Raw genomic sequence first — 19,565 nt, 5'->3', positions numbered from 1 at the left:
AAAAATTTATTATGAGAGTCCCAGACACTATATTAGTTGACACTTTCCCCACTAATTCCACATGTTTTAAGTAGTTCATTGAATCGATTGGTAAGTTTTTTAAAGCCATTTTCACTTTCTATTTGTGAAAATACTGTGCAAATATATACAGACGTCAGGAAATCTAGTGATCCTGACTTCTTCAAATTTAAAAGTAAATACTTCTTTGATTTAAAACCTTTATAATGAATTAAACAGATAGCAATGGACAATAAAATATAAAACAAACAAACAAAAACAATAACTTAATGAAAATTTGGGACGATATTTTGTAAAGTGTAGAAGTTTTGAAGGCTGCGATATTGATGGTTTTGATACTTAAACATTCAATTGAATCAATTGATGCTTTGGGAATCTGATCAAACCCACTAATAAAGCAGACCTTATCATAACAACGTATACTAGTACTTTGAATTCATTAATATTTAGAGTTGTGTCTGAGATTTTCAACATAATTGTGTGATGGCATACACTGGCAGAAAAACATCCCAATCGTAATATTTCAAACTTGCTATAAAATTGAAATATTTTTAAAAGCCAATTTCCTTTATCAACAGTTCTTCTACGACGGAGTACCTGTTAAATGTATTGACTTCTTTCTAGATTCTGTGCGTTTAAGAGCTCGACTTGGCTTTGTGTTTATTCATACTCATTCAGATTTTTTAATAATCTGCAATGAATAAACTCATCATAGATACCTGTTTGAAATTTTGTTTTTGCGCCAGACACACGTTTCGTCTACAAAAGAGGAGGAACATTATTTCATTCCGTTAATGTGTTGTTGTGATGTGATCATTTTTTGTATTATTGTCTTTCGTTTTTGCTTATTTGCTCATCTTCATGTCATTTTATTTTTCTTAGTTAACATAATGTCTGTTTGTTATGTTCACACGGTGTTGTTGGTAATATAATGGAATGTTTTCGTCTGACATACAAGTTAAAACCAGGTTTAATTAACCATTTTCTATATAAGAAATGCCTGTACAAAGAGAGGAATTTGACAGTTGTTTTCAATTCGTTTGATGGGTTTGATCTTGTAATTTTGCCATTTGACGAGGGACTGTCCGTTTTTGAATTTTCCTTGGAGGTCGGTATTTTTGTTATTTTACTTTTAAGATCGTAAAAACAGTTCGATTCTAACAAAAGTTTATGACAGTGACACCATCAAGATGCTTATTTTTTTCTACAACACATTAGCATTCTTGGTGGATTTGTTTTTCGACAGATCTTCGACATTTCAATGGTACAAGCTGTTATATTACGTTATATTATCCTTTATTGGAGTCAGGCAATTTTCATAAAGTAGCATATATCAAGAGGAACGGAAAGAAGCTAATTTAATTGTTCTGGAATGTAGACGGATATTTAAAAATACGTCCTTCTGAATTAAGCATAAAACATAATTATAAGACTTCTTTTTACAATTCTTTTGTGGTGTTAATGCGTTATCCAAAGCACATTTTGCATGCGCCTCATGCCAACGATCAAAGGCTTTAACTACACTATGAAATTATAAAAAGAGGTATTCAACTCTTTATAATTACATTTTTATGCACCATCCATAAAATGAATACTAGTAGTCATATCAAACTTTTCGTTTGCTTTTCTATGCATTGTTTAAATTGTCACGGATAGCACGTGCAGTCACAGCTGCTGTATTTTATACGGAATATCATACGATACTGATGTGCCTCGTGATTTTCCGAATTTTCCACTGGAACTCTGGAGCTCAATTCGAGTTACGTTTGTCTTTTGACCATGGTATCGTATATATTCTTCAGCTTTTGAACTTTCGAATAAACATTCATATGTTTTCCTTTTTCATAATTACTAAATGAACGTACGCTATTTCAGACAATCAATATGTTTGACGTGTCAGTGGTTGTGACTTTTCAACTAAGATCAAATCAGGATATGTTTTTTTTTATAATGCTATTGGTAGAAAACCAGCAAAACTTATAACCCTTACGTGTAAGATATGGCGGCTATTTATATAGTTAAATATTTCAGATTCGATTGTGAAATTAATTTTATTTATAAAATAACATTTAATTAAAACACAAAATAAACTGTTCGGTCTTAGTTTCTCCATTTTCTTTATCCACCGTAGTTCGTACAGCCCGGAACATGTATTGGATAATCACAGCCTACCAGTTGTTCATTAAATACGGTACCTGGAGCACAGAATTCATGGAAAGTGAGACCAAAAGAACATTGGTAGAAATTTCCACAGTCAGTTGGGTCTCTGTAGTGACCATCAGGCTTGTTTTTACAGAACTCTTGTTTATTATTTCCTGTATAAAAGTATATGCATGTCAGTTATTAGAAAATTAACATCTTTTATTCACAAAAGAACTAAAATAGGCGTTGGAATTTTTCCTCTTTGAATTTTTTTCCCGTAAATATAACTTTTAAAGAAATTTATTGAATACAAAACATTCTTTTAGTTTGCTTTTTGTCTTTATTTTGTTATCATTTATCTACTTACCCTTCCGGTGCACCTGAGATCACCCCCAGTTTTTATGGGGTTCGTGTTGCTTTGTGTTTAGTTTTCTATATTGTGTCTTGAGTACTATTATTTGTCTGTTTGTCTTTTTTTTTTTAGCCATGGCGTTGTCAGTTTATTTTCGATCTAAGAGTTTGACTGTCCCTCTGGTATTTTTTCCCCTCTTTTATCGTGCTTATTACCACGAAACTGCATGGAATTATTTTAAACTTACCGTTTGAAGGAGCCTGAGTGACAGGGGCTTGTGTAACAGGTGCCTGAGTAGCCCAAGGTTTCCTCGTTGTCACGACAGGGCCTTGAGTGAGAGGTGCTTTAGTTGTTGGTTGTTGGTTTTGATTGGTTGAACATTTTACATTATATGGCCAATCACAGTACTTAGTTGCAGAATTGAAGAGTAATCCGCTGGCACATTTAACTTCGAAAGCTAGTGTGGCAGCACAAATAAAGTAACCGTCACAAGAAGAAGGGCTTGCATAAAATCCACTAGGTCTGCCATTACAGTTAAAGTTGGTAGTAAGGCCAATGTGGTGTGCCTGGTGCGTTGGACGTGGATCTGAAAATTATGAAAGTAAATTGTTTACTTTTGCATCATGTTCTGAATACAAGAACAATACCGCACTTGTAGATCAAAGATTTGTGCGTTTATTTGCAAAAATACATTGTTTGGCAACATCCAATTCGTTGTTGTGTTGTTTGTTTCATATTTTCTTTGTATAATGTCATCTAGATATTTTTTTTATGTAGGACTATATCTAAAGTAAATTAGTTACAAAATTTCACAAATAATGGATATGCAAATTAGAATACCTTTTGTGGTCACTTGTTGGGCTTGTGTTGGCTTTGGTGTCCATGTTGGCTGTGGTGTCCATGTTGGCTGTGGTGTCCATGTTGGCCCTGGTGTCCAAGTTGGCCCTGGTGTCCATGTTGGCCCTGGTGTCCATGTTGGTCCTGGTGTCCATGTTGGCCATGGTGTCCATGTTGGCTGTGGTGCCTTTGTTGTTTGTCGTGGTGGTTGTGTTGTTGGTTGAGGTGGGTTCCCGGTAGGTTGTGGAGCTTGAGTTGTCGATTGGGGAGCATTTGTAATCCTGAAATAAAGGAAAAACATAGCTAGTCGACATTTTAAATAACTGGATCCTCAAATAAATTTCGGTTGTCCGATAAGTCCGACCATTTTGTTCATATGCCGTTGAATGTATGGACTAACCGGACGAACATAATGAGCGATCTATGTCGTAATATAGTGTCCGCGACAAAATTGATTTTTATTCTTATCACTTAATTTCTTTTGATAAACGTTACAAAAATAAAATAAAATAAAACGAATGAAATGTAATGTAATAAAATGTCAGTATTTTTTATAAGCTTAAAATATTACAATTTCTCATTATTACTTACGGTTGTACATTTCCACCTGCAGCATTTAATTCGTCATTGATGGCATGAAGTAAAGGATACTTCCCCTGTCCACATGAACCACTGAAATCGTCAAGATCTAATGCCCATACCATAGTACCACCAAAATGATGATCCTTGATGTACTTCACCTAAAATATATACATATGTCACAATTTCTAAAGGTCGATTTTAAATATATATTGTAACGATATTTATCCACAATTATTAAACATTACAATTGAATGTCGTGATTTGTGAAAAACTGGGTGCCAGTTTAAGGATGTGTGATGCCAGAAGAAGATCAACAACTTGATAAGACTTTAGGAAAATTCTTTTTTTCCACATTTTCTGCCTCTGTATTCGTCGTTTTTTGTTTTGTATAGCTTTTGTCGTGTTTTACTTTTTAGATTTTATTGGTTTCCACTACCTTAGACCCGTTACTTTAATTATTGTACTTATTACCACTTTGTAACATTTATTTTGTCTATCAAATCACACATGTCCAAATATAATATTGGAACAAAATAATGTTGAAAAATGTTTAAATTTGGATTTTCTCAAAATTCTTATGACGCCATACAACCAGTGATTTTAAAAGTTTATAAATGCCTTTCAATCCGAGATATCAGCTATTACTGTGATGCCTCTTTCGTAAGTATTTGAAACTTTTTTTGCTATAAAACAATGCTTACTTTTTCTTTTAAGCTATCAACATCGTCGTATCCAACCCATTCTGTTCCTTTTACTGCGTATGGGCTTTTCTGCTCAGGAATGTAATGCTTAACACCACCAGACTTTAACATTGTACAAACCTAACAATGCGGATGAAAACAGCATTAGAAATAATTTTAAATGCAGCTATCCCAACCGACAAATAAAATGCTAACACTAAACAACACATGCTATTCATATGATAATAGAACAAAATTAAGTTGGTTGAAATGATTTAATAACGCCTGTAAGGAGACCAAGCTGCATAATAAATATATTAGAAAAAGGTTTGTTATTCATCTAGATTTGTGCATGATATTTTAATAAATTCAACGCCTTTTCTGTTTTTATTACCATTCTATAATTTACACCAAATATTTTACCTTTTCGAAAATAAAACAAATGTAAAAGATAATATGTAAATAGTCTTCTTATTTCTGTTTCTATCATATAGGTATTCAAAATTTTTTAGAATTACAATCAATCAGTAAAAGAAAAAACACTATAATATTTCCACTGTGGTTTGGTCAAAGTGACGTGAATTCAATGATCAATAAGTGTTTTAAATTGGATAGCTTTAACTTCACAAAACAATAGTCTGTCCCAATATAGGCGACATTTTTTTGTTCCTCAAACCTCTTGCATTTAAGGAAACACATGCAAAAAACTACCAAAATAGATCTGTTTTGAGGTTTTGTAATTTATATTTGAATATAAGTTACTGAATAACATAAAAAAAATTGCAATAAGACGTCTTCTACAATGGTGTTGTGTTTGGGTAAAATATGTTTTAAGTCAAACTTAATATATAGCCAAAAATGTTTCATAAAATGAAATTGATGCAAGTAAAAAAACTTTTTGGAAAATTGAGAATGGAAATGAGGAATGTGTCAAATAGACAACAACCCGACCAAAGAGCAGAAAACAGCTTAAGTCCACCAACCCGTCTTCAACACAGCGAGAAACTCCCGCACCTGAAGGCGGGCTTCAGCTGGCCCCTAAACACAAATGCACATCACACTAAACTCCGAAAAATATAATTGAACTAAAACTAAAGAAAACATACAAGACGAACAAAGGCTAGCGGCTCCTGACTTGGGACTGTCGCATAAATGTGAAGATTTTTTTTTTATTTTAATTTTAATTTTATAAAAAAAAAGGTGTAATATGGCAAGTTTTTGTTGAATCGAGTTAATTTAAATAAGCGTATGCCATCACAGTGATGTCATAAATGTATATAAAAAATTATTTTAAACATTTTTGGCAAATATTTGTCTATATACAATATATCAAGCTAAACGGTTTATATGTACCTCATAATAAGATTTGAACCCTTTCTCCCGAGTTAACAGACCAGCAGGTCCGGCTCCTCTAGCAGGGGCGCCAAGACCTGTATTGCTAGAACTTGCCAGTGTAAAACTCCTACCATACAATCCTAGTCCGACATTCATCATTGAAGGAGGTACTCCTTTACTTACATAATACTTAGTGACCCAGTCCTACAAAGAAATACTTGACATTAACGTTTAAATCATCAATTGGTAAAAAACAGGACTCTTCTATTTCTTTTACAAATATGACGAATCAAACTTAAACAATACTAATTCAATAAACTTATGTGTGTATTTGAAGTCAACTAAATTGCTCTTCAACTTTTTATTTTTCGTTTTTAATTTATTGATTCCAGTCACTGATGAGTCTTTTGTAGACGTATGCGTGAACAAATTTAAAGGATTTCTATAATGAGTTTATTTGAATTATGAAATCCCATTAATAATTTTGATTTTAGATTTGGAGAAGAAATGATTTGTCAAATTTTCAGTATTATCATAATATCATATTTTGAAATAACAATGATCAGATATATACGTGCCTTCGTATTTTTCCTTTATATTTCAAACAGACAAGTTGTGTGTGTGTGTGAGGAGAAAGATTTTTTTAATACAGGCAAACATTGGTCTGTTTTTCTCATATAGCTTAAACATGCCGGTAAGATTATATGACGAACAAAATAATACCATGCAGAGTGACCTTCTTATATCCAAACATAAACCGTATTGATTTAGGAGGTTTAACGCATAAGAAACAGATCAAGGTGTCAAAGTTTGTTATCTGTTATGTCTGTTCGAAATAGTAAAATAAAATAACTCGACCTTGTAAACAAAACACTTGCTGTGTTATTAAAAAGGTTTTGCCTTGTAGTGGTTTAAAGCAATGTATCAACTATATTAAGGTACTGCGCACTAACTATATATATTATTGTACTGTTTACTAACTATATAAATGTACTATATACTAACTATATTATTGTACTATGTACTAACTATATAAGAGTACGATGCACTAACTATATTTAGGCAGTGTAAGTACTTACTTTATTAAGGTACTATGCACACACTTTATTAAGGCACTATAGGAATTAACTATATCATGGCAGTATATTCTAACGTTTTAAGGTTCTTAATCTATTGAATATATTAAGGTAAAAATGTACCAAGTATATTAAGGTACTAAAAGTATACTTACTATATTAAGGTACTATGCTAACTATATAAATGTACTATATACTCACTTTAGTATTGTACTATATACTAACTATATAAATGTACTATATACTCACTATAGTATTGTACTATATACTAACTATATAAATGTACTATATACATTGTACTCACTATAGTATTGTACTATATACTAACTATATTTAGGTACTATGTACTTACAATATTAAGGTACTATATATTAACTATATTAAGGTACTATGTACTTACAATATTAAGGTACGTTTTATTTCCTGATTCAGATGGGTGACTGTAAAGTGGGGAGTTATGTCCAGTTTTATCTTCCCAGCTTCCATGCAAGTCATATGTCATCAAATTAATCATATCCAAGTACCTGTAAATTTTTTAAAGTATTTCGGTAATATGATAGTGGAAATTTGTTTAAACGCGAAATCTAGATTTAAAATTCTGAAAAAAAATATACCTATTTCTAGGAGTTGCATTGTAAGATGTATTCATCTACAGTTATAAGAAACATTTGTAGATGTCGTGTTAATGAAGATAAGACAGAGGACCGACATATAATATGAATATAACCTTTTGTACATATGCAAAGAAATAGAAGTACAAATACAGAGAAATTGCGGTAAAATTGATGAGTTTTTATTTTATTACAAATACGAGTATATATGGATCTCTTTCGGTTAAAGAAGATAATCTTTTTTTCAAATCTGACATACTTGACTATTTCTGGAAAGTTGTATCCGGAATCTATGTTTTCCTTGCCTGCAGGTGTAGCAGCTGATAAAAGAAGTGCTGGTTTGCCACTGGTTTTGGATTCAGCGTCAAATTCCCTTCTTAAAGTCTGAAAAGGTAGTTGAAAGGTTATCTGAAAGACTTTGTTACAATAAACCTACTCTTAATGGAAGATGATATTAAATATCCATGACATGGACAATAATATTCACAGAGATAAATAATTAATTTTCATACATTATAGAATATTATGTATTTGTCACTCTTGACCATTTTATATTAATTTACCACAATGGTAAACAAAAGAACAATTTTGCAACCTGCATGTATCGAATTTAACAATGGTTCTCTCATTCATTGTTTTCATCATGCAAGAACACAGGAAAGTAGATACCCAGTTATATGATTCTTAAAAAAGACTCTTTCTAAAAAAAGTCTAAAATGTGAATTGATATCCTTAATTTTTCAAAGATTTCGACTAATTTGGGGATCCTACACATCATTATAGAATCCTTTTCAGTAGAATCCTTTAAAAACAGTACAAATGTTTGTACATAGTGTCCATTTTTTAAAGAATGCCACTAAGTTATGATGTTGGTACAAATTGCTGCACGCAAGACAAAGTATACATTGGCACATCATACATTATGACACTGTTTGATTATTCAAAATAGAATGTACATTTTAATAAGTTTTCAAAGAAATGGGATCAGAAGGGACGAATTTTCAAATTTTCAAAAACATTCCTCCTGTGTTATAAAAAATTCTCTATAGATATACACACATTTAACCTCATTCGCCACATTGAGTTAACTGTAAACGTGAAAATGGATATGACTAACCTTTAACAATTCGACGAATTTTTGCTTATCTCCTGCAGGACTTCCTCGGTTTCCCGGGTACTCCCAATCGAGATCAAGGCCATCAAATCCGTGATCCCTTAAGAATTTCACAGTAGATGTGGCAAATTCTTGACGACTTGCAGCAGTGGCAACCATTTTGGTGAAGGGTGCGGATCCCATGTTCCATCCACCAACAGCAAGTGATAGTTTCAAGCTTGGGTTAACTTTCTTTAAGTCAGTAAATCTTTCGTACCTTTCAAATAGTATAATTATGCAGACAGTCATTCATAAATTGGGTTGTTAGGGCTAAATACTCGGTGACAAGTATTCCTGCATTCAAATTTAAATAAAAAGAACAATAAATCAAAATGTCTGCAAAATAAGGTCAAATGGGATGAAGGTCAGTGTCATTGGAAAAAGAGGATATTATGTATAGGGAAAAACAATGCCTGACAACAAGCCATCTATTGGCTCCTTAAAAAAGTGCATCATTCTGAACACATGTACCGTGGCTGCATATTTATACACCCAGCACAGCCAAACAGACATGTGTGTTGTTGACGGACGAGAGAAGTTCAGCTGAATATATATATATATATATATATATATAGGCCCTATTCATCCTTTGTGACTATAATTTGAAAAAAATCTACTAATTCTGTATATATATCAACATATATATATATGAGACTAAAAAGAAAATTCGACGATATCGTCCTCAATTATAGACAAATTATGTGTTTATCAATATAATAATTAAATTGTCATATCAATTGTAGTATTTTGACATATACCTGCTTCTGCTTTATTTTTTGGGGCGGATTCAGATATTTTGAAAGGAGGGGCGGGGCCCGTAATCCTAAAAGTAAAGATAATCCCTACATTGGAATATATTCAGCCGAGCAGAGTGAGACAAACACAATTATTTCCAACCATTTTGGCGAATGAGTAAATGATATTTGTGCAAAGTATAGGGTCTACATTCTCAGGAAAGAACTTCCCTGCACTGTTTCTGTATTGTGCCCAGTTAGTGTAGTAGCACACTCTTCGGTAAGCTATAAAGTTCAAACGGAGACTGTCATATGAATGGAATATATTCAGCCGAGCAGAGTGAGACAAACACAATTTTTGGACGATTCCATTCTAAAAAATGGATATATTTTCTAATTCTAGGGGGTAAACGCCCTCTACGTCCCCTGAATCTTCCACTGATTTTTAAACAATTAAACATGTTCAACAAAACTTACATCCCCTTCATCCAAGGAGTACTTTCGTCATTCCATTCATAAGCGGTTAATTTATTTCCAACCATTTTGGCGAATGAGTAAATGATATTTGTGCAAAGTGTAGGGTCTACATTCTCAGGAAAGAACTTCCCTGCACTGTTTCTGTATTGTGCCCAGTTAGTGTAGTAGCACACTCTTCGGTAAGCTATAAAGTTCAAACGGAGACTGTCATATGAATGAATATCATTTGATATTATTACGAGATAAATATTATTAAGTTCTATATTCTGTATATTCGGTGTATATGCAAAATGTTCCACCACAATACAAATTATCCGAATATGTCTAAATAATTCCACATGGTTGAAACAGTTTTTTGGTTACGATTGAAAAAGAGGTTTCTGTGTTGATGGTTATATGCAGAAATGTGGCACGCCAAATATTCAAAATTTATCATGAGATTGCAGTTGTTACAAATACCCATTTTGAAATTAACAAAATTAAATCAAACTGAGTCATAAATCATTTAATTTAACATTTCTTTCTATTGTATAATTTCTACGTAACTGTAGTTGCCCTTGATCTCAGAGCTTTAACACTATTTGGTATTGAACATTGTAAATACGCCGATAAAGTAGGCAACACTAACATGTATATATATTTCTCTAATTCTTCGTCAATTTATCCCTTTCTGCACCCATTGTATAAAAAAAATTTAATCAACGTGTGGTTCCTTTGATCTCAGTTCTACATTGGTTAAAATCCGATTATGACTTCGAATTTTCTTGCTTTCCTCTGAATTTCCTATTGTGACGGCATGAAAAAAGGCGACCATGCCTGATGACGTCACATAGAAACACATCTTTTTGCAGATCATTCGAAAAGAAGGAATAAATTTGCCTGCGTATTGTTTGAAAATCATTAGAGAAACAGATTCGACCACCAAATCTCGTGTAATACGATATTTATCCACTCTCGACAGTTACATTTTAAATATTTAAAACGCACGGCGAGCCTCGCGTTTTAAATTTGAAAATTTAACTGTCTCGAGTGGATAAATATCGTATCACACTAGATGCAGTGGTAGAATCTGTATTTCTCTAATTCTTCGTCAATTTATCCCTTTCTGCACCCATTGTATACAAAAAATTTAATCAACGTGTGGTTCCTTTGATCTCAGTTCTTCATTGGTTAAAATCCAATTATGACGTCGAATTTTCTTGCTTTCCTCTGAATTTCCTATTGTGACGGCATGAAAAAAGGCGACCATGCCTGATGACGTCACATAGAAAGAACACATCTTTTTGCAGATCATTCGAAAAGAATTAATAAATTTGCCTGCGTATTGTTTGAAAATCATTAGAGAAACAGATTCCACCACCAAATCTCGTGTAATACGATATTTATCCACTCTCGACAGTTGAATTTTAAATATTCAAAACGCTCGGCGAGCCTTGCGTTTTAAATTTGAAAATTTAACTGTCTCGAGTGGATAAATATCGTATCACACTCGATGCAGTGGTAGAATCTATATAACTTAAACTGTTGACACAGAGATATGTCTGCATAACATTCAGAAATAGACAATCTGCTGGACAAAAATTGGTTTTTCTCGCGGCGTTGAAGACCCATTGGTGGCCTTCGGATGTTATCTGCTCTTTGGTCGGGTTGTTGTCTCTTTGACATATTCCCCATTTCCATTCTCAATTTTATTTATAATTAATTCATATGCTGTACCATTATCTATTGTCCAAGGCCTCAAAATAATCGTCAGACTGATAGATGTACAGTTAGTATTTGCAACTTTATGCACAATATCATTGATCTATCACAAGTAGTTCTTAATTATCAAACTGACTTAAGCAGAAAACTTAACAAAGAAAATTGATAATTAATTTAAAATTCAAAGTCGCTGGACAATGTTCTAAGAGGTAGGGCATCAAAATAGTCGTTAAACTGATATGTACAGATAGTATTTGCGACTTCATACAAAATATCATTAATATATCACAAGTAGCTCCTATCGAACTTACTAAAGCAGAAAACTTTACTGCATTGAAAATTGATACATATTCAAATCCACTGGACCATGACCTCGGGGCAGGGCCTCGAAGAAAGACCTCAAACTGGTAAGCATCGATATTAATGAAACTTTATATTAAATATCAATGATCTATCACAAGTGGTTCCTTTTAAACAAACCTTAAGCAAAACAAATTGACATTGAAAATTGCTAATTAATTCAAAGTCCGTGGACCATGACCTAGGAGACAGGGCCTCGAAATAGTCGTCAATCTTATATGTACTGATAGTAATGCAACTTTTAATCAAATATCAATGTTCTATCCCTAATAGTTCCTATCAAACTAACTTGTCAGAAAATTTAACTTTTGCTGACGCCGTCGTCGCCAGAGCCATGCGGTCGCCGGAAAAGCAATCCCTATGTCTCGCTTTCCGCGGCTTTCGTCACAGGCGAAACAAAAACAAACTACAGGGTCATGCTTACTTTTTGTCAAATGCTTGCTTATACCCATAACAAGAAAAAACAAAATGTATGCACTACCACCTACCCGCCCCCACAAAAAAGTAGTAATAAGAAAACAACAACAACAACAAAACTACAAAACTATACAAAACACACACAATATCCTATAGTGAGACTTTTGCAGAGTTAGAACTCTGCAAAATTTGAAGGAGTGGATGTATGTTATATTACTAATTTGGGGAAGGTATTCAATTATCTCTTTTACTATCTATTTATCTTTCCCGCCAAAATAAACATAAACATTGTTGTAACTTACCCGAAGCTACGCTAACTGCTGCAAGAATCACCAAAGTTACTCGTAGGAAAAACATCTGAAATTTATAATTCGTTCAATTCGTTCAATTGTTCACATTAATTTAAGTTATATGCGTATGACATAAAATTGTTTGATAACAAATGCAAAGTTGGTGGCATTTATAGAAGTAAAGGTGATAAGAAAGTTCGGGGGTTATATGATTAAAGTCAATAAAATCTTTAGTTTCCTTGTGCAAAATTAGATTATCGCCGATTGGAGTAGTCTTAAGTTCTGTGATCCCTTCTGTAGGCCTGTGTATTACGCAATTTTCAAGGTGCAATAATATCAAAACAGCAAAAATAATAAAAACAAGAGACGTGACATTTCATTCAAAGAAAAGCGTCGCTGATAGCAAATATATCTATTGTTTCGTTGCTTTTAATAGAAAATGGGGATTTCAAGGCGAATCAAACCAATATCTTTACAGAAAATCCACAGACTTTATAACAGAGATTTTCGTCATAGCATTTTAAACATAGATCACGCACTTGTGTGTCCATGCTGTGTTAGCATTTTGTATTCATAAAAATTTCCAAACAACCTTCACAATAACAAATTTGAAAAAAAAACTCGTGCTGAGTCCATGAAGACGAACGCAACCTAGAATTTGTTCTTGAATAGGTCTATATTTGTTCTTGTTTTCACTTATATTTTTATTTAAAAACCTTTTTAAAAAAGGAAATCTTTCCTAGTACTTCATTCAGTAAATCCCTATTGATTAAGTACCCAAATCTTAAATATATGAGTACAAGGGAAAGGTTATGCATTTTCCTTAAAATTTCTATATGTTTAGCATTGAAACAACAAAAGGGTACGTCTACATAATCCTTTGAGTTACATCAACTTTAAAATTGTTTTGTAAAACTTAAAAAAACCCATTGTTTTATAAATATTTGAAGAAAAAAAACATTTGTAAAGGAACTACATATGATTTATAAGTATGAGTTCATGCTATAAGGTAAAATAAATGTGAATCTTTTATGACAAAAAATTGTCGTTTCTTTGTCATCTATTTAACAAACAATTGGTTATTCGTCTTTCCTGTTCGATATAGAATAATCGAATACTCGCGAATATTCGTCGAGTGTGTTATTTACTTACATTGTGGTTCGTAAAAAAAAAAATCCACTACGTTTAATTATTCGTTGATGTTAGGAAAATTCTTATACTGTTCAAGACATAAACTTCTGTACATTATAACAACATTTCACAATGGATAGAATACAAAAAAAAAAACGTTCATTGTCTTCTGCTCAGCACTCTTTGTAAATAAGGCAACTGTAGTTTACCGATTTTTAAATCCCGTAAATCGTTTAAGCTGAGGCAAATCAATTGTTACAAACAAACTGATGGAATCGCGTGAATTCGCCAGCAACATGTGCATTGGTTTAATCCTCACGAATGCATCAAAGTATTTAAGCACTCGGGTCTGAAATTCGTAATCTGTGAATGAAAGTGATCTGATATTATTTTCAATTTTTGATTTTAGTAGATTGACATTTTGCACTTTCGTGTCATTCGCCTTAATAAAATCGTTGAGTATTAGTAAGCATACGGTAAAAAAAAATGCACAAATCGGTCATTTTTACATATACGACAGAGAAATATAAAAGCCGAATTTAAAAAAATAACAAACACTGACATACAGAAGAAGAAGAAGAAGAAGATATTTTATTTCCAATTATGGGCCCCAAAGAGCATAAACATTACAACATCAATAATTTTCATAATACAATACAAACAATGAGATAAAAAAAAAAAGATTAATGAGAACTATTTAAGTTCTTAAAGAATACGTAGATAAAGAATCTATAATATTATTTTTAAATATCTAATGCAGTGTGTTTGATATAGACATATACAGGCATTTTGATTAGGGTCAGGCATTTAAAGAATATAACATGTTTGTGGACGCTCAACGCTCCCCTAACCAGTGACAGTGTTGTGACAGCACAATGTTTCAACAAAAATGTAAAAAGTAGTTGGAAAGGGGTTGTCTTATTAAATTGACATAATGCACAAACACAACTTACAAAAGAAAAAAAAAGACACAAAGAACCGATTTAGACTAGTTGAAAGTCCTAATAATTAAACAAAGTTTCCTAAACTGAAATATTGCACTGAAAGACCTGTTGCAACACATAGGCAAACAGCTATTGTCTACATAGAAATTGTTTGTTTTGAAACAATTTGTGTTTTTATTCAGTTTCTTAGGGATAAGAGTTTTCCGAACCAATACTCTTCTTTAGCTGTCGATTGATGTAGTCAAATTCTCAAAAATTTCCTAAGTTCTTTCAAAATACCAATTGATACACATTTTCCATTGGTTTTCTCCGGAGATCTTTAAACTTTCTTACACCAATTGACATACTTATAGATTTGACCTACTAGTAACACACTTCGCCTACACAAGATCTGATTCCCCAAGATTATATTTTCTTTAAATCTTTTTTTTAATAATTCCTCAAAAATATTCTACAAAGTATGTGGTCTCTGGCTTGTAAAAGGCAACACCTCGTAAATAAATCCAGGATAAACCAGGGATTATATTTTTCGAGCATCTATTTCCTCTTGTTGACACATGATAATCTATCTTCAAATATGAAATATACAATTGCCCAGAGATTCCGTTTGTTTGTTTAGTATTTTCGCGCTATCTCTAAAAGATCGGACGTTTTTTTAAAATCCTTCCACTATGGGTGTCTTAACTCAGTTTAAAGTGACGTCAAGTTGCGATTTAAATGAACGTCATATTTCTAAGCTAAAATAGTTTTTACAACAAGAATATAGATATCATAAATTTATTAATACTTTACTTCAGCTAATCACAAATATAGACATTTATGGAGTAATTATGATTCGCATCGGCAATGTAATTCATAAAGCTAACAAGGTTAGGAATTGTCCTTTAAAATCTTTTTGGCTCTTAAGACTTATTGAAAATGGTTGTATTGTACTGTTACGTCTGATAATTTTGGTATATACACCACTAAGCTTTAGTTCCGGTTTATTAATGCGTTGAAATTGTGCTATAACAATAAAGTAGAAGCTTGTCCTGTATTGATTTTTATTGAATGTTATGAGGCGTGCTGACCCACTGTTCACTGATCAAAACTAAAAAAAGAAGGGTTAACATTTAAAAAAAAAAATCAGGAATCTCGTCAGTAGTTTCCTTATTTCTTGTCTTAGAGCTAATTTCCTAATGCTTGTAGAGTAAAACTTTGGATGTCTTGCTCTACATGCGTTTGGAAATTAGCTCTAAAATTTGGTTGTTTTTTGTTTTGAGTATTTGGTATTGATAACTATATTTGATACTTTTTTTAAATAAATTTTCAATATATAAGGGTCATTAGAACATAACATATACTATAGACACAATGATGACTTCTATATGTTAGTAGACTTTTTGCATTGCTCATATACTAGTATGTCAAGTAATAATTCTCTTGCGAAATTTTTGAAATGTATCTGTATGGAAATACAGTACGCTGATTTGATATCGAAATAAGCAATCTTAACTAGATGGACAATTCGAACTTATTATTTAACGAATTATAATAATTGATAACAACGCTCTTTAGAAATCTAAGTAAAGATGCGTTTTAAGACCTTTTAAATTAATGATCATGCTATTACTGAACTTAGTAACGCTGTGTTGCCAACGGACATAGTACGTAAGCACCTTGATTCTCATATTTGAAATGAATAATAAAACTATACAGGAGGGCGTAGAATACCCCTTAAAATTCTATACGGTATATCAACAATTTGAAATAGGAGTTTTTATCGCAGTTTTTGTCCATATTTTTATAGAATAAACAATCCCAAATTAAATATTCGATAGTGCAACGGATCATGATTCCGATTGTTTTAACATTCCATTATTACTTGATTTACATTAGTTAAAACGAACAACTCATGTCATCATCAAATCAGCATAACTTTATTTCCAATACTTAAAATGTTGAATGACAGTAGAACAGGTGAGAACTTGTACATACTTGAGATAAGGAAAGTCATCCAAAGGTCTAAACGTTCATGCCAGTATGTATGTCAAGGTATAAATATGGCATATTATTTGACCTTATTTTCAAGTACAAGAAAGGGCACGTCCTCATACAAGAACAAAGACAAGGAAAACTTTCGAAAAACGAATAACCCATGACATATGTCTGAATCAATGGTTGACATTAGCAAAACAAATACGGTTCTTTAACACACAAAAAGTATACTTGCTTATTTTGTGTATATTCCCTTTAGTCCCCGTACTGTCAAACTGCGCGTAATGCACAACAAGTACTACTTTTAAAACAACGAGGTCATAAGGAAGTATTTATGATTTTGAAATTGCATGTTAAAAAAAAATCCCGTTAAAATTTAAGAAAGGTGCATAATCATTATATACCTCGTAGAATATTCATATACACGCAAGCTTATGTAATACAAAATTTTTTGAGGGCGATGTTTACCAACAATTAGTGATGCACATGTAGTTTATACAAAATGTTTCCCCAATGAACTAACATTTAACAAGGAAAACTATTAACAATTTTAACAGTCTGGGTGATAAAGCATACTCCATGTTACATGTCAATCAAGTACGGAAATATATCTCAATTTTTAAGAGTGGAATGATGTCGGGATAATTCAACATTTTTTACAAATTTTAAGCATAACATTTTAATGTTATTCAGGCTTATCCATTTTGTGAAAACAATTTTGATAGAAAATTTCAAATTGTGAATTTGTGTCTAAAATTTTGCTCTGAAGGGCATCTACTTTACAAAACATTCGAGAGCCGACTAGACAGTGGATAAACACCGAGATGAAATATAACTATAGAGCAAAAGCTGACACAGGATCGGAACCGAAACAAGTCAGCAAATAACTAAAGATCTGAGCAAGGTCAGTGGAATGATTCATCGCTAGTTACAGACTATGTAAGAAGTAGGAAAACGAGTTACTTTATCAATTTGCTTTCCTTCAACAAAATTAGGGTTAGCTTTGTGATGTCCTTCATTTATCATTGTCGAGCCTTCGACTTTTGTCGAAAAAGCGAGACATAGCGATCCTACATTCCGTCGTCGTCGTCGTTGTCGTCGTCGGCGGCGTCCACAAATATTCACTCTGTGGTTAAAGTTTTTAAAATTTTAATAACTTTCTTAAACTATCCTGGATTTCTACCAATCTTGGACAGAAGCTTGTTTATGATCATAAGATAGTATCCAGAAGTAAATTTGTAAAAAACAAAATTCCATTTTTTCCGTATTTAACTTATAAATGGACTTAGTTTTTCTGCCAGGAAACATTACATTCACTCTGTGGTTAAAGTTTTTAAAATTTTAATAATTTTCTTAAACTATCCTGGATTTCTAAAAAACTTGGTCAGAAGCTTGTTTATGATCAAAAGCTAGTATCTAGAAGGAAATTTTGTTAAAATTTTGTACCTGTTTATCCGTATTTTACTTATAAATGGACTTAGTTTTTCTTCCAGTTAACATTACATACAGTCTGCAGTTAAAGATTTAAAACATTTATTAGATTCATAAACTATCCTGGATTTTTACCAAACTTGGACAGAAGCTTCTTTCAATCAAAAGATAGTATCGAAAGGAATATTGTTATTATTTTTTTCGTCATTTTTGTTGAGCCTGCGATTAACAGCAAAAGTAGGCGAGACACTGGGTTCCGCGGAACCCTTACAATTTTTTTTTTATATAAATCCTCCGAGTTTTTTGAAATATAAAAAGTTTGCCGTTTTGCATATTAAATGTTAATAATATATAAACAAAGGTACCACGATCCTGGTGTATTGCAATCTGATAAACATTCAGACCTAATAAAGGCAATATTAACTCGCGTGAGGATAACGAAATCGGAGAATTATATGTTAATTAAATTGGGTTTATGGAATTTAATGTAGTTTTTGGAAACTAATAGCAGTTTGGAAAATTTGAGGCTGGTGGCAGATATTTTATAGTTTCGCTGAGTTATTCGTTCATAATAATTTTAGACTCGGAGCAATTTAGAACTTGGCATAGTGCATAGAAACAAACCTGTCTTTTGTTGCGCTTATATAAATTCTAACTTCTAGATGACATGAAGTTACATACATGTATGTGGTTGGTTGCTGGCTCACTGACATATACTTCACATCTCATTTTTTTAATATATGAATTGTGTTATATAAATAAGATACATAAAACATTTTGCTTGACTCTGTAAAAGTGAGAAAAAGAGCGCAGTACGAAACAAAATGCATGCTTTCTAAAATAAAAGCATTCTGCAGAAGAAAAAATATGCCATGTTATAAAAGCTACATTATGCACAAATATCTCTAATGAAGAACATCTAAAATTACTGTATAGTACCTTTGCTATCCCATGCGTTGACCTTACTTGTCGGTTTGGGAATGGAGATCTGATGGTGACCTCAAAGTTTATCTATCTACTTATTCGCTGCCTTATCTCTTCAGCTAAGTCAGGGATTATTTCATTTTTGTCTCGTTTTCAATACTTATGTTGTCAGTCAGAATGTTAATGCAGGGATTTGTGTGTTATGAATATTTGATTTAAATTATCAATATCTATAATAACGCTAATATAGCTGTGGAATTTTATTGCTGAGGTAGGTATTCACTCGAAATATGGGACTAAAATGTTTCCATTAAAAATGTGCTTCTGATCAGGAGTACGAAAGACAATATGCACTTTTGTGATAGCTTGATGCACGTATACTATGTTAAATAC

At 32.3% G+C, this 19,565-nt stretch overlaps 1 protein-coding gene across 1 annotated transcript; it reads right to left on the bottom strand.

The window, feature by feature from the left end:
• Window positions 1–2,050: 2,050 nt before the first annotated feature.
• LOC127707600 (chitotriosidase-1-like) lies at window positions 2,051–19,215 on the bottom strand. Its single transcript, XM_052212194.1, has 12 exons — window positions 19,188–19,215; window positions 12,778–12,832; window positions 9,998–10,181; window positions 8,751–9,003; window positions 7,893–8,017; window positions 7,423–7,546; window positions 5,965–6,150; window positions 4,633–4,752; window positions 3,941–4,089; window positions 3,353–3,630; window positions 2,760–3,098; window positions 2,051–2,333 (listed from the first exon to the last, which is right to left on the bottom strand). The coding sequence occupies exons 2-12, from the start codon at window positions 12,830–12,832 to the stop codon at window positions 2,137–2,139; spliced, it is 2,010 nt and encodes a 669-aa protein (XP_052068154.1). The 5' UTR covers window positions 19,188–19,215; the 3' UTR covers window positions 2,051–2,136.
• Between the last annotated feature and the right edge of the window lie 350 nt (window positions 19,216–19,565).

This window comes from Mytilus californianus, unplaced genomic scaffold (assembly GCF_021869535.1).
Source record: "Mytilus californianus isolate M0D057914Y unplaced genomic scaffold, xbMytCali1.0.p SCAF_7, whole genome shotgun sequence".
NCBI lineage: Eukaryota > Metazoa > Mollusca > Bivalvia > Mytilida > Mytilidae > Mytilus > Mytilus californianus.
This window is presented reverse-complemented; position numbering and strand designations above follow the sequence as displayed.